At 51.6% G+C, this 14,208-nt stretch overlaps 2 protein-coding genes across 3 annotated transcripts in view; one reads left to right on the top strand and one right to left on the bottom strand.

Annotated features, from left to right (window-relative positions):
- The window catches only part of Lman2l (lectin, mannose binding 2 like), a 24,472-nt gene extending 22,406 nt beyond the window's left edge, over positions 1-2,066 (top strand). For both annotated transcript variants that reach the window (XM_005359923.2, XM_005359922.3), the window contains 2 exons: positions 360-479; positions 788-2,066. In XM_005359923.2, coding sequence (XP_005359980.1) covers positions 360-479; positions 788-930 — 263 coding nt within the window. In that variant the 3' untranslated portion in view covers positions 931-2,066. The remainder of the gene's footprint in view (positions 1-359; positions 480-787) is intronic.
- An 89-nt stretch (positions 2,067-2,155) lies between these two features.
- The window catches only part of Fer1l5 (fer-1 like family member 5), a 55,126-nt gene continuing 43,073 nt past the window's right edge, over positions 2,156-14,208 (bottom strand). The window contains exons 32-53 of the mRNA XM_005359921.2: positions 13,658-13,839; positions 13,289-13,450; positions 12,888-12,992; positions 11,813-11,959; positions 11,577-11,739; positions 11,404-11,429; positions 9,817-9,867; positions 9,536-9,640; positions 8,953-9,072; positions 8,391-8,552; positions 8,093-8,184; positions 7,512-7,682; positions 7,191-7,339; positions 6,800-6,939; positions 5,672-5,760; positions 5,365-5,460; positions 5,053-5,194; positions 4,762-4,861; positions 4,497-4,687; positions 4,203-4,312; positions 3,802-3,949; positions 2,156-3,689 (exon numbers count right to left, since the gene is read on the bottom strand). Coding sequence (XP_005359978.1) covers positions 3,465-3,689; positions 3,802-3,949; positions 4,203-4,312; positions 4,497-4,687; positions 4,762-4,861; positions 5,053-5,194; positions 5,365-5,460; positions 5,672-5,760; positions 6,800-6,939; positions 7,191-7,339; positions 7,512-7,682; positions 8,093-8,184; positions 8,391-8,552; positions 8,953-9,072; positions 9,536-9,640; positions 9,817-9,867; positions 11,404-11,429; positions 11,577-11,739; positions 11,813-11,959; positions 12,888-12,992; positions 13,289-13,450; positions 13,658-13,839 — 2,876 coding nt within the window. The 3' untranslated portion in view covers positions 2,156-3,464. The remainder of the gene's footprint in view (positions 3,690-3,801; positions 3,950-4,202; positions 4,313-4,496; positions 4,688-4,761; positions 4,862-5,052; positions 5,195-5,364; positions 5,461-5,671; positions 5,761-6,799; positions 6,940-7,190; positions 7,340-7,511; positions 7,683-8,092; positions 8,185-8,390; positions 8,553-8,952; positions 9,073-9,535; positions 9,641-9,816; positions 9,868-11,403; positions 11,430-11,576; positions 11,740-11,812; positions 11,960-12,887; positions 12,993-13,288; positions 13,451-13,657; positions 13,840-14,208) is intronic.

Raw genomic sequence — 14,208 nt, 5'->3', positions numbered from 1 at the left:
AACTCACAGAGATCCGCCTGCCTCTGCCTCCCGAGTGCTGGGATTAAAGGTGTGCGCCACCACCACCCAGCTTATATCGTCCTTTTGCATTTGTGTTCTGTATTTAAATCTAGATTCCCATATGAAAGACGACATGCTATATTTGCCTCCCCCATCACCATGTCTCACTTCCACCTCCCTTCTGTTAGTCCCCTTGCTCCCCTGAAATAGTTCTTGTTCTGCTTTAGATGTCCAGGTTGCGTCAAGACATTGCTGTCAGTGGATAGAGGAGCTTAGATCAGAGACTTGAGCCAAGGTATTAACTCCAGAAGCTCTCATGTTGAGGCAGCTGAAGTAATCCTCTGTACTCTCTCCTCTAGATAATCATGATGTCATTTCCCTCAAGTTGTTTGAGCTGACGGGGGTGAGGACCCCAGAAGAAGAAAAGCTACATCGAGATGTATTCCTGCCCTCAGTAGACAATCTGAAGCTGCCTGAGAGTGAGTGTGGGATCCTGGGAGATGGTGCATGGTCAGGGAGGTTGTTACAGTGTTCATGGATTCCGGGGTGACTGGCACCTACAGCTGTCGGGTTGGTGTTTTGGTGCTCCTCTGGATGCCTGCACTACCTTCCTACCTGTCCTGTTACAGCTGCTTCATTTTTAAATTGAGTCATCTAGAAAGGGGGAGTTAGGGCTTGGGGCTCCCTAGAAGTGAGGTCAGAAACCAGGAACTGGACAGCTGTTGATCCATTGTTGAATGGGCTCCATATCTCTGATTGTTTTTCTTTTTTTCTTTTGCTTCCTCAGTGACGGTACCACCAGCACCCCTGAGTGGCCTGGCCCTCTTTCTTATCGTCTTTTTCTCGCTGGTGTTTTCTGTGTTTGCCATTGTCATTGGTATCATACTCTACAACAAATGGCAGGACCAGAGTCGAAAACGCTTCTACTGAGCCTGCTGCCATCATCCCCTCTATGATGTTCACCCATGAGGTGTGGATCTGAGCATACAGCCTGGCAAGTCTGCTTGAGTCGCCAGTTGTTCAGGGACTGTGTTCCATCACTGGGGCTTTGAATGCACTGACCCTGCATTCTCATGGTCATCCACGGGAACATCTCGCTGGCCCCAGACGCCACCCACAGGGCCGAGCAGCTGTGATGTGCCTTCCCTGCAGTCCTTAAACTTAAGAGTGAAGAGACATGGAAAAAATATATATTGTGATGGATGCTTAAATTACAAAAATCGGATAGCTACCCTAAGGATAGACTGGATGCAGCAGGCCTTCTACTTCTTTTAAATTTCCAAATAGAAAACCAGAACTCATATAACCTGGAAACCCACTTATTAGTTTTTGCTTCTGCCCATGGCTCTTTCTACTTGAGCTTCTTGGCAATCGGGATGGAGATATCTGCCACACTTGTACCTGCCTCTCTGTGTCCCTTCACTCGTCCTCCGTGTGTGCTGCTCCCGTTAGGTGGACCTAAGACTTTCTGCATTAGCTCCTTGCTTCAGCCTCTGGTCTGCTCTGGGTGGATCTTGTTCCATTCCTGTCTGTCCCTGCATCTTCAGCTTTCCTAATTGGAGCTCTCCAGGCCTTTGGATCATTTGGCTAAAAGTTGTTACAAATGAAGTGAAGCTTAGAAGCTTAGACACCGTCACAGTCACAGATGCCGTGAGATTAGCTGTGACATCATCTAGGCCCAGGTGTGCCACAGAAAGCTGCATTCATCTCCTCTGACCACACGGAGGTGTTTCTGGACCCACTGGAGCCTGCTTAGCTGCATGTTTTGTTTCTCATGATTCTTAGGATCCTGCTTGGAGGATTTGAAGTGGAAAGCAGCTCCTTATTCCCTGGACTTAGACATGACCCCAAGAGGAGATTTGGCTTCTTAATGAAGAGCAACAGTTGCTGATTTCATGTAACAAATCTCTGAGAGCAAAAGACCTTCGTTCTCTGTCTGGCAAAGTCCTGATCACTGAGCAGCACAGCTTGAGTGTGGGCCTATGTGTGTGTCACCCCTATTACACTGCCTTATTCCACAAATGTCACATGCTGCTCACCTATCTGCCCTGTGATTAAATTGGTTACAGGCTAGTCTCCTTGGAGAGCCTGAAACTGAGTTTTCTGGGTCTTTGAAGCCCAAGGAAAATTCTTAAAGTGACTGATGGAACCAATCATGAGTCTTGGCTCAGTGGCCTTCTTCTGGGGTAGGCTTAGTGGGGAGGCGCCAGCCTGTTTTCTGAGCCTCAGGTATATCAGCTCTTACCCTGTCCCTCCTGGGTGACTGGGAAAGTCCTCATGCTCATCCCTAGACTAGGAGGAGGGGTCACTTTGGCTGCAGATGGGTGTTCATCTTCTTAGGCCTCTGTCTTTCCTGTGTGTTTAAGCAGGATACTACGTTGCCCTTCTGCAAGAGAGAGGAAGTGCAGAGAGCCCCCTCCTAACAATTTCCCACAGTAGCAGAATAGCTTCAGGGGAGCTAGGGGATGAACTGGGATATAGAGGTTGGCCTTAGTACCAGAAGAATGTCAAGAAATTAAGTTAGTTTTGTCCACTTTGAGTCCAAAGGGAAGGCGGAGGGGTGGGTGTGGTTGTGGACCTAAGTGAGCTGTTGAGAAGACTACCATAGCAGTGGGATTGAAGGATTTGATCATGGAGGAGTGAGAGATAGCATGGGTTGGGTTTGTGTGATTCCTGCTCATGAGCACCTGGATGCCTTGAAAGAAGGCCAGAGGATTGATCTGTGGTCCCAACATAGCCTGGGAACTAGTCTTTTCCCATTTGAGAAATGTATAAGAAAACTGCCTGTGCCGGGCAATGGTGGTACACGTCTTTAATCCTAGCACCCAGAAGGCAAAGGCAAGTGGATCTCTGAGTTCAAGGCCAGCCTGGTCTATACAGCAAGTTCTAGGACAGCTGTGACTACACAGAGAAACCCTGTTGCGGTAAACAAAAACAAACGGAGGGAGGGAGAGAGGAAAACCACCTGCTCAGCATCATGCATCCTGCCCCAGCTCTTGCTTTTGTTGCAGAAACAATGATTTCTGTGGCGAGTAAGGCTATTTCTCTGGGCATTGTAACCCCAGAGTGTGTGCTGGATGAGGTAGTGCCTGGTCCCTGGTGTAGCTCTAGTGCACTCGTACTTGGGTATATGCCATGGCCTCAGCATAGGACTCAACAGTTAACCCTTCCCTTATTTTCTCTGTCCTAGGACTAGATGGGGTGACTAAATGTGGCATCGTTCCCCAAGTCTCAAATAAAGAGCTGGCATTTTCAGCCTTTCACATTGTCTTTAATCCCAACCCCCAAGTTCCAAGGTAATTTTGTTAGATAAACATATTTATTTTGGTAGAAGTGGTCTCTAAACATTTGAGTCAGAATGCGCACAGTCCCTTGGACGTGTCCTAGAAGATTCAAACAAGGATCTGCTAGGAAGCCGAAAGGACAGGGTGCTTGCTCGGCAGGTGAGAGAGAAGTCAGGTCACCTAGCCTTGTGGAGCTGGCATCTCTGGGATGACATCTCTCATTTGTCTCCTGGATCCTTGGAGGAATGTTGGCCCGTGGTCTTTTAAAGGATGTAGTTTCGAGCCCTCCATGCTAAAGACAGAAGAGTTGATCCTGCTGGTGTTTACTGAGCCAATGAGGTTGACGATTTTAATGGGGGGGTTCAGCCGAAGTTCAGGTTTGATCCAGGCCATGGCCAAATAGTTCTAGAGAGAGAAGAGATACCAGAGTAGCCTAAAGTAGAAACCTAAGTGTACTCTCAGAGCGGACACAAGAGTGGCCGGTGCCTTTGTCCTGTCCCCAGTGGTTAGCACTCACCGGAGTCGAATAGACGAAGTTGAACAGTATAATCCCTACAGCCAGTATCACCGAAAAGCATATGATTTTGTAGCGGTAGCGTTTGCAGAAAACATAGCAGAAGTTTTTAATAGGTGACCGGTACCACAAGAGAGAGGAGTCATTTCGTCTGCCCATGACAGTGGATGCCAGAGAATGGAGGGCAAGAGGAACCTTCAGATCAAGTGACCCACAGCCTTTGGTCTTTTCTGTAACAGGTTGGGGAGCCCCTTATACCCAACCCCATGTCTTATTTCCTGACTATAGCTTAGCCATGTAGGAGGAAGTAACTCTCCCTTTCCACATGGAGGCCAGCCAGTCACCACCATATACAAAGGGGGAGGAATGATGGGCTTGGTGCCTGTGCCTCACAGGGCCCTTACATGGGAGGATGGAGTGTAGGGAACTGGTTGGGTTCTGATTGGCCTCGCCCGGCTGGCCTGATTAATGCCTCCCTCTCTGGCAGAATCTCCAGGGTCATCTTCACTTTACCCTAGAAATGCCAAAGACAAAGGGGCAGGGGCTGCTCTGCTCTGACAGTATGGGCAAGGTCATTTCAGAACCACTTCCCCACCTCTGCAAAGCAGAGGAGCTTTGACTAAGGTCCTGGAAGTCTGCGAGAGCTAGGTTAGATGGCATCACACTCCTAGTCACTAAACACCTTCCCCAGCTCCTACCGACAAACGCCACTTTTCACCATCGTGGACCTGACAAGGCCACCATCCAGTGACGTTGGTCTTCTTAAAGAGAGAGAAACGCTTCTGTTGCGTGGAGGGCCTTTTGGAGTCAGTTTCCAACATCTTGAGGGAACATTGCTTGCTCCTCTCAGCCGGAAGGGGCATGTCCGTTAAATCCAGCTCCAAGACCCCTGAGCCCAGACAAAGGCCGTCATCAGCAAGAAGACTTGCTTATCCTGTGTCACACCGTACACCAGGACCTCACCTAAGAAGTCATCGGGGGAGAAGAGATCATTGTCCCATATCTGGATGATGAGCCGGGCTGGAAACTTCTGCGATGTGGGATCCAGGCTCCATATGTAGTCCTGGAGGACAGCAGAAGGCTGTGTTATGGCCTGCTTCGTGGACAGTAACGACAGACTATCAAGGAAGAGGGGCTCTGCCTTGCCTAAGGACATGTCCCTAACATCCTGTCACAGCTTGCAGGTCTCTGAAACAATGGTGAATCGCTTGGACCCAAAGGCTCTTCCCTTGTTTTCTCCTCCCCATCCCTTACCTTCTGGCTTTGGACGCATACACGCTCTGTGACCAGGTAGTCCATGGTGAAGATGAACCTCCAGTTGAAGTCGGCCGCCCCAGTCAGGGAGTGGTAGTGGACATCTGTCTTCTGCATGTCCTTCTCTAGCCCAAATAGCCACCTGGGGCCAGAGTCTTTTCACCTGGGGCTCCTGTGTGTGGTCCCCATCCCACCACACACAAGTGGTGGCAGAGAGATGTTTCCCTCAGGACTAGGAGGCTCCAGCAGGGTGACAGAACCAGAGAACTAAGGGAGAACTTCTAGAGTCGTGTCCCCCGCCCCCAGCCTCACCCTTTGACGTAGATGTCACTCATCTTCTCTCTACTTAAGGTCTGACGAACCAGGTCCACTTGGGAGGTACTCCAGATGATGCAGCGCACTTCGTACCTGTAGCCGCTACACTCTGAGGCCAGGCTAAGGACCACCCCCACCCCCACCCAGACCCCAGCCACAGCCCTGCAGAGAGAGCCTGAACGTGGGCAGGAAAGCTCCTTCGAAATCTGATAGAGAATTCCCACCGCCTGGGGTTGGAGGCTCCCTGCTCCCTGGAGGCTGAGCTGGAGCACCATGATTAGGAACTGGGATCTCATATACTCACCGTTTAGGCTCCCTGGGGCTGATGTTGACTCGGGGGCCAGGAGGCCCCAGCATCTTGGGGAAGATATCCACCCACATTTGTATTTTCCCCTAGAGCCAGAATGGGTTTGCAGGTTGGAGGTTGCTGGTCTCCCTTCTGTTAGGTAGCATGAGGTTCTGAGGCTTGGATGAGGGGCGGGGCCTGGAGATTGCTGGGAGGTGGCAAGTGATCACCTGCCAGCTCCTTTAGTTTTGGCTAGGAAGGCAAGTGAGCGAGGGTGAAGGGTGCTGGCTCTGAGACTAAGAGTGGCTGTTGTGAGATCACTTATGTCCTGGGGGCAGGGCGTGAGGAGGACGTGCTGGGTGGCCTGTTGATGGGGATCCGTGTTGGGGTTGGGCCTCATGTATTCAGTACCATGCAAGCCTTAAGTTGGATGGTCAGTAAGGTCATTCTGTGTTGTGTGGCCACAACCTAAGGTTATTATGCTGGCCACAAAGTAGAGAGTCCTGAGAGAAAAAATTAGTGGTGAAAATGGTAAGTAGAGGAAGGGAAAGGGTGGTGCCAGCAGCCTTAGAAAATAGGTAAATATGTCCTGCCTGTCCAGCCACCTGACCTACTTTTATTCTTCCACGTTGACCCATTTGAGAAAGCCAGTTTAATGAAGATGGTTATTTTAAAAATTGCTCAGCAGAAGACTTCACGAATGGGAAAGATTTGTGGAACAATGGAGCCATTTTTATAGATGGACAATGAGCCATAATTAAGGTGCCCTTGCGGGAGCTGTGCCCTGGGTTCCTTCATATAGGGAAGACAGTCTGAGTTAAGCAGCTCGAACTGGGTTTTGCAGTGTTTGTGCCTTCTGAGCTATGCTGCCCCCTCCTACACCTCAGGAGAGCAAATCTGTGGTACTAGTGGTTGGTGGGACACCCTAGAGCATCCCACACTGTTGTGAGGCTTCCATTTCTTACAGCCTTTTCAGGCGTCACCTTCTCTAAGTAACATCATTGGAGCATCTTTCTTGCTAATGTGCAAAACATGTTGACCTGCCCTTGCTTCTCACTGTGAACTATGTCCTGAGTGGATGGACACCCATTTCCTTATCCAGTGCAATCCGTAGGAGGCAGGAGCAGCCCCTCTGTCGTCACATACCTGGTCGATACCTGGCTGACTCTTACTGTACAGTGTGCGGGTCTCCACATGCTCAGGAACCAGGCCCTGGGTGTTCAGGATGTACAGTGCCAGGCGTTCTTTCTTAGGCCCCAAACCCTCAAAGGTAGGGGGTGTGGACTCTGGATGGAAGATGGGATCATGAGGTCATTAGCATTTCTATCTGAGCACCCTTCCCAGCCCTGCTTGGATATCTGGCTATAGCAGCCTTCTATGAGAAGAAAAGGAAAAACTGGAAAGATGTCGTTGCTCTTCTACCCAAGGGCACCCTCTCCTCGTCCTGCCCTCTTCTCTCTCTGCACTCATTCATTCTAGGGTCTACACTGGTTCCCCAGAGCCACACCTTAGCTGTCTGGAAGTGTCCTGGGCTCACCAAAGCTCTGCAACCTGAACGTTTTCCCATTGTAGACAATTGAGTCGTTGTCAAGGTCAAATACAGGTGGAGGCAGCCCTTTCTGTTTGGCATAGCGGTCCAGGAGGTAGCTCGGGGACAGCTGATCCCGCCACCTAAATGGCCCTGACCTGTGGGAGTATGCAAGAGGACCAGATAGGAAGGAACAGGTCTTTCAGGGGAAGGTGCTGGAAACAGAAAGAGAGGCAGGTCCAGCCCAGCTCTCCACCTCTCCTCGGGGAACCGTGGGCTCACACCTCCCCCTATGCAGCTTGCTTGCTGAGTGGGTGGGTCCACACTCACTTGCAGTAGGATGTAGAGAGCCCACAGCGGGCTCCAAAGCCAGACAGAAGTCTGTTCTCAAGGTCGATCACCGTAGATCCAATCTCATCATCGGCAGTAACGAGGTCAAAGTCGTAGAGCTGGATCTCTAGGTCCTTCTCCAGTGGGATGTTACATGTGAGTTCATACATCCTAGAGACAAGGGGGTTGGAACGTGGCTGCGGACATGGATTCTGCCTCACTGGCCAGCATCTCAGAATGAGGGTCCCTGGCCCACCTCTTCATTCACAGTGAATGTGGGCAGCAGAGCATAGGCTAGGCTTTTGTCCACCAGCATTCAGTCCCTGAACATGGCTAAAAAGTAACTTTTAAGACAGCCTGTGCATGGAGGAACGAGTGCCTCTCTTTGGGCGTAGGTGGGGCGTGTGAAAAAGTGGCGGATTATCCACCTGTCTTGCACCTGTTTAGCCCCCAAGAACCAGTGAGACACTGCACACAGGGACCCTGGAGGCTCTGAAGAAATGCATCTGCCTATCGGAACTGCCTTCCAGCCTAGCATGGAGGACTAGAAAAACATCAGTGGGTGACTGGGGGCAGCTCACGTGCCAAAGATAGGATCCAGAGTGTTGGGGTAGTATAAGTCCCGGTTGCCGAGTTTAGTCTGCCCCAGTTTCAGGATCACGTAAGGGTCACACTGCAAGAGAGAAGCAGAGGGAAGAAAGGAAGGGGGACGTCAGTCAGGTTGGTCAGGAAGGATGAGAATGAAGCAGATGTGTACTGCGTGGTGCCTTTAAATGGTGGCTATGTGGGCAGAGCAGCCTGAAGCTACTGCAACATGGCTGTGAGCTAGGCATGGGGTGCGGACCACTGGTGACAAGTGGGACTTTTTTTTTTTTTTACCAGGCCATTGTAGTCCTGTGGCTGCAGGTTGATGGCTCGTATCAGGTATACCCGGACCATGCATGTCTGAGGGAAATCTTCAGTCTCAGGCCAAGATGAGAACTGTCGTGGGGGTTTGGGGGCATCTGGGTCCTCAGGAAAGGGGTAGATGCGGAACAGGCCCTGGGGGTGAGAAGATATTGGCAGCCCAACCCGGCAGTGCTAGCCTAACTTTGTAAAGCCACCCGCACAGCAGGGAGAGGGTTAGGCTGAGGATGAGCAGCAGGGGTCTTTAGGCAGGGACCGAGTTTAAAGGGGCATTGGGCAAAAGCACTCAAAGCTACTTGGTGTCCCAGACTATGATGGAACTGCACACTCATCCCTTCTGGTCTGAATATGTCTGAGGTGTGCATCTTTGGGGGACCAGCATGAGCTAGAGCTGGAAATCTGAAGGTCTTGCCTCCCTCCATCCCTGCCTGCATAGACTGACCTGTGTCTCTCTACTTCTGGGGCTGTTTCTCAGGCCCTGGCTCATCTTCCATGGGTGATAGAGAGACAGGTAGCTCGGCTGACTTAGACGCACCTTGAATTCTCCTACTACAGGACTGTCCACCTTGGGCTTCTCCTGGTAAAGTTTGAAGGTCTGGCAGAAATCCTGCAGGCCCTGGAAGGCCTGAACTGCCTCCAGCTCACAGTCGTACACCTGTGGGAGGCAGATGCAGGACCTGGGCTGGTGGGGACCATCTTGGAAGTCAAGAGATGAAGGGATCACCAGCCCCCAAGCCCTTTTCAAGTATTTTCCCAATCGGTAGCCCCACTGTCTGCTTCAGATGGAGCAGCTGGTGGCAAGGTTTCTGGGGCTCTTAGGGGACAATGTAAACAGTCCCCCCTCTCCACCTAGGTGGGAGAGTGCTTGTCTTACAGGATCCCTGCACCCTGAATGTGGTGGGCTAACACCCAGGAGGTAGAGGCAGGAGGGTCAGAGCTCAAGGTCATCTACACCTACCAAGCAAAGTGGAGACCTGTTTGGGCTATGCAGGACCTTATTCCAAACAAGGCAAAACCAAAACAGCAGCTCTACCGCTTGGTGGTTCCCTGACAAACCATGGCCAAGTCTTCGGCCCCTCCCAGGGGAGGTTGTGTGCTGCCTTTCCCAGGACCCTCACCGTCAGGGAGTGGTAGCTTTTGTACTTGTACTGCAGAGACTTGTCAGTGTCCCCCGTGGCCCAGAACAGCTTGCTCCACCAGTCCACGTCATGCTCATAGTCATCCTGACAGAGAAGGGGGGACTCTCCCTGGCTCTCAGGCGGGGCGCCTGGGGTTGTCCCTTGTCCTTGGGCTACAGTGCCCCCACCAACTGCCTGGGGGTTGTCCCTTGTCCTGGGCTATGGTGCCCCTGCCAGCCACCTGGGGTTGTCCCTTGTTCCCTGGTCTGAGTCTGCTTTACCTCCTCTTTGCTGGAATCAAACCAGAACTTCTTGAAAAAGAAGTCGAAGAGCTGAAAAGTGAGGAGGTTGGAGAAGTCTGGAGGAAGAGGCTGGGGCGGGAGCTCTCCGGTCCCCTTCCAGTTTCCATAGGCCTTTCAGTTAAGCCAGGGTGGGGAACTGTACTTCTTAGTGTCCATTGTCCATCTGTATACACAGGACTCACACTCTATCCAAACCCGTGGAGGCAGAATCTTTTCCCCCCAGGAGTCTCACCATGTACCTAGGCTGTGATCCTCCTGCCTCAGCCTCTCCAGTGCTGGGATTATAGGCCTACTAACCACTATATGCCCCTCCCAGCAAAATCAACCTTCCCTCCCTCCCATATCTTGTGCTAGGTAGGAATTCAGGGTCTGTGCACGCTAGGCAGGCAGTCTATCCCTTAGGTACCTCCCTAGCCCTTGTTTTTGGGGACAGTGCCTTGATTATATAGCTCAGGCTGTCTCAGACCTTTAATCCTCCAGTCCCGTTTTCTGAGTACTGAGATTACAAGCACGTACCATTATGCCTGGCAGCATCTCCTTTTGATGAAGGCATTTGGGAACTGCTGTGATTAAAATGTGACGCTGTTGCCCTAAAGCTATAACCTCACAGTAGAGGTAGAGGCACTTGGAACAAAATCTTAATGACTGCCAACTCTAGTGGGATCCCTCAGTGAGATCCCAGGGTCTCAGGTAAGGGGGTCTTAACCTTGTTGCTGTGTTGCTGTGATTAAATACCTTGACAAGAAGGGATAATTCTGGCTCGCAATTCGAGAAGTCATGGAGAGGAGGAGATGGGGCAGGTGTCTGAGGCAGCTGGTCACATTGTGTATGAATTCAGGACACAGAGTGGCAAATGCCAGTGTTCAGCTTACTTTCTCCTTTTTAATTAAGTGTAAGACCCCAACCCATGGGAAGATGCTGCCCACTTCCAGGGTGGCTCCTCCCACCTCAGCTACCCTCATCTAGACAACCCCTCAGAGATAAGCCTGGAGGCTTGTCTCCCGGGTGACTTTAAATCATGTCAAGTGGACAGTCAGTGTTAACTATCACAAGTCTTGCAAGCATGAGAATGTATGTAAAAACCTATGTGAAAAGGCCCAGCATGGTGGTTTGTTTGCAATCCCAGTACTGGAGAGGTAGATACAGGAATCCCTCGGGCTGACTGGCTAGCCTAACCTAATTAACAATTTCTAGGCCAGCAAGAAATAGCAAGAGGGAGTTATGTCTGGCCTTCACACGTGTGCATATGCACACACATACCACGTGTACCCCACACACAAATGAATAAAATAGCAATCCCAGCACTTGGGAGAAGGAGGTATGAAGGCTGGTTGGTTCAAGGTTATCCTCCATTACATAGGAAGTTCAAGATCAGCCTTAGATACATGAGACCCTGTCTCAGGACTCTGCTCTAACACCCCCAAAATGCTCACATGATTCTCACATGCACACTTGACTGAGGCCCAACCCTTAGCCTTCTCCAGTAAAGTTAAGCCTCCTCAGAGGCAAGAACAGGGTCATTCATGTAACTGGTAGGGGGAGAAGATGCCTGGGGCCCTTACTCACAGTATCAGGCTTCTTCACAGACAGGGCTGCAGAGAGAACACAGCTTGTGAGCGTCAGGAAGAGAGAAGCCAAGGAAGAGGGGCACCAACCCCACAAGGGAGCCAGGGTCCCCCCTAATCCCAGTGAGGGCTTCCTATGGAGAACAGGAGGCAGGGCTGGGGAAAGGATCATACTTGGAAGCTTTACAGGAGTGTAGCTCAAAGCCCAGGGGTCACAGAAGTAGGGCTGGAGGAAGTCAATGTTGGCTTGACCCACCACAATCTGCTGGCCATAGACCTGGTTGTCCACCACTTTCACCACCAGGGGCAATGCATGGGTCTCTTCCATAGGCATGAACTACAGCCCAAAGAGAGGGGAACGTGAGGCCCCTCAAGAGAAGACTGTCCAGCCCCTTCCCAAGGCCTCTTACCACCGTGAGGAAGAAGTTGGTCTTAGGGAAGTTGGGATTTTCCTGGAAGTTGCTGATGGGTTCTGTCCTCAGGCAAGCCTCCCCACATTCCACCAGGAGCTGTGGGTAATGCACATTCTTCATGTTTCGAAGGCCCCAAGCCATAATCTGTCAGAACCAGGAAAGAGCTGGGCTAGGGGCAGACAGCACTTCTTAACCAGGGCGGGCACAAACTGGTCTGGAAGTGCAGTTTAAAGTATGCCAGGGTTAGGAATATGGCAGTACCAGAGGCTCCTCCCAGTCTCCCTGCCCTGTGAAGGGACAGGCTGCCTCTCAAGACCTGCCGTCTGCTGTCTCTGTGAAATAGGTGGCATCTAACCACCAGCTGATCTGCTATTCACCCCAGCTGGCCCACAAGCAGGTTAGGTGGTACATCTGCCCACTTCTGGCTCCAGACAGTATTTAGACACTGAGCTCTTGAGGCTAGCTGCCTCTAGAGCCCACAGATTTTGCGGTCTGTATGCCATTTGTCTTATTGCTAACTTGTGTCCCAGACAGCTCCATGACCAGCCCTATGATTTCTCAATTCTCAGGAATGTCCAGACCCTCATGAGAGCCCCCTTGGGGGCTGAGTGGGGGACCAACTACATTAGCTGATCTCAAGGAGTTACTAGTTCCTGAACTACTTGATTGTTTTCTTCTCTGTCAATTTGTAACAGGACACAGAATAACCAATGTGGGGACCTACATTTGTTCTGAAGCAGGGATGGGCATACATTGTGGCTCCGTCACTTAAGTCTCTGGTCACTGTGTCTACAATGTTTTGTTTCCGAGCCTTGATTTCCTTCTTGAGAAATCAATTCCTGATCCACAGGGACCAACATGAGACAGTCCTGCATCTGCTACCTGCTGCCCAATTCCCCATGTTGTCCAAGCCTCTGCTCTGGTTTCTCTTGTCTCTCCTGCCTCTGAGAATGTGTCCTTAGCGTTCAGGCTTTGGGCCAGGTTGTCAGAAAAGTTTCTCCAAGAGCTCCAGGGTGCCTTAGGCCGCTCTGGGAAAGGCCTCCCCCTGTGCACCCCTGTCATCTGCACGCACCTCAATGGCCATCATTTTCACTGCAGGCTGGATGTTCTTAGGCAGTGTGTATATCCCATTCTTACAGGAGACACTGAGGATTGGCAGATGTCTGTCTTTCAACTTCTAGAAGGTAGAGGAGGGACATCAGGGAGCATAAAGCCCTGGGGGCTGCTCCTGCTGCTCCTGCCCTCACCCAGCACATCCCTTAGAGGGCTCAGCTAAAGAGATCCCGGAACACATGGGTGGAGCTAGAAGGGAGTTAAGGGGGAAACTGGCCAGGCTGACAGCACTGAACCCAGTGTGTGACCCTGAGCCACAGCCTTTTTCCTGAAGGGGAGGGGTGGGCCCTCATGTCTGTGGAAACCTGGAGGTGAAGGTACACCAAGGAGGGACCCGAGCCCTGCCCTTCTCATCTGTACCTCAGTTTCGAGGATCAGCTCACAGGATGCCAAGATCTCACCCTCTTCTTCTCCCAACTCTCTCACAAGGGGATGCCACCTCAGGGGGGTCACGGCCCAGCCTTGCAGGTTCAGCCAAACCACCGGGGGCCACATGCTCCGTCCCCACAAGATTTTGTTTCCCTAGAGGAGAAGGGAGTTCAGAAAATATGAACCAGGCTTCCAGCATGGGCTTCTGAGGAAGAGGGGAGTGGGGCTCAGTTAACACATCTCTATGACCCCTGAACCATGGTCTCAGCCCTTCAACACCTTGTTCTAAAATACACCTCTAGCCCCGAAGCAGGGCACTGAGGAAGATCTTCCTCCCTCAAGCACAGCCTGCTGCTGTACCCTTGAGTCATGCTGCCACAGTTCCAACACTACAAGCGGGGGGTTCTCTCTGGTATCCTTGGGGTTCTCAAATAGCAGAAGATGCTGGAAGATGAGCGTCTGGGACCACGTCGGGGCTGCAGAGCTTTGTAGCGTCTGGGTGCACAGGCTGTGGTTCAAGAAGACCACTCGAATGAAAGGCTCTAGGGCAGGGAGGGAAGACGGGGTGTCACGGCTCCAAACTGCCAAGTGAGATTCTCCCCTCCTCTTCAGCGGCAGCCATTAGACCCAAGGAGACTCGGGATGGTCAGCCACTGCCCCTGCCGGTCATTCTCGAATGCTGCTCCAACCGGAGCTGCAGACCAACTGCACATACCCCATAGACACTTTTGCTTCCATCCGTGTGAATGCCGTGCCCACTGTGGTGACAGCTTAGCTTTCACTGGGATGGAGGGAAGGGGCTGCTGAGGAGGAGTTCTGGGGATAAGGCTTCCATAATCGATCATCTGCAGCAGCAGTGAGTGTCCTTTAATATGGCTGGTGATGCTCGGGGGACAGAGCTCAGCAAGCAG

Source organism: Microtus ochrogaster, linkage group LG2 (assembly GCF_000317375.1).
Source record: "Microtus ochrogaster isolate Prairie Vole_2 linkage group LG2, MicOch1.0, whole genome shotgun sequence".
NCBI classification, from domain to species: domain Eukaryota; kingdom Metazoa; phylum Chordata; class Mammalia; order Rodentia; family Cricetidae; genus Microtus; species Microtus ochrogaster.
The sequence above is the reverse complement of the archived record's forward strand: the minus strand, read 5'-3'. Positions and strand labels throughout refer to the sequence as shown.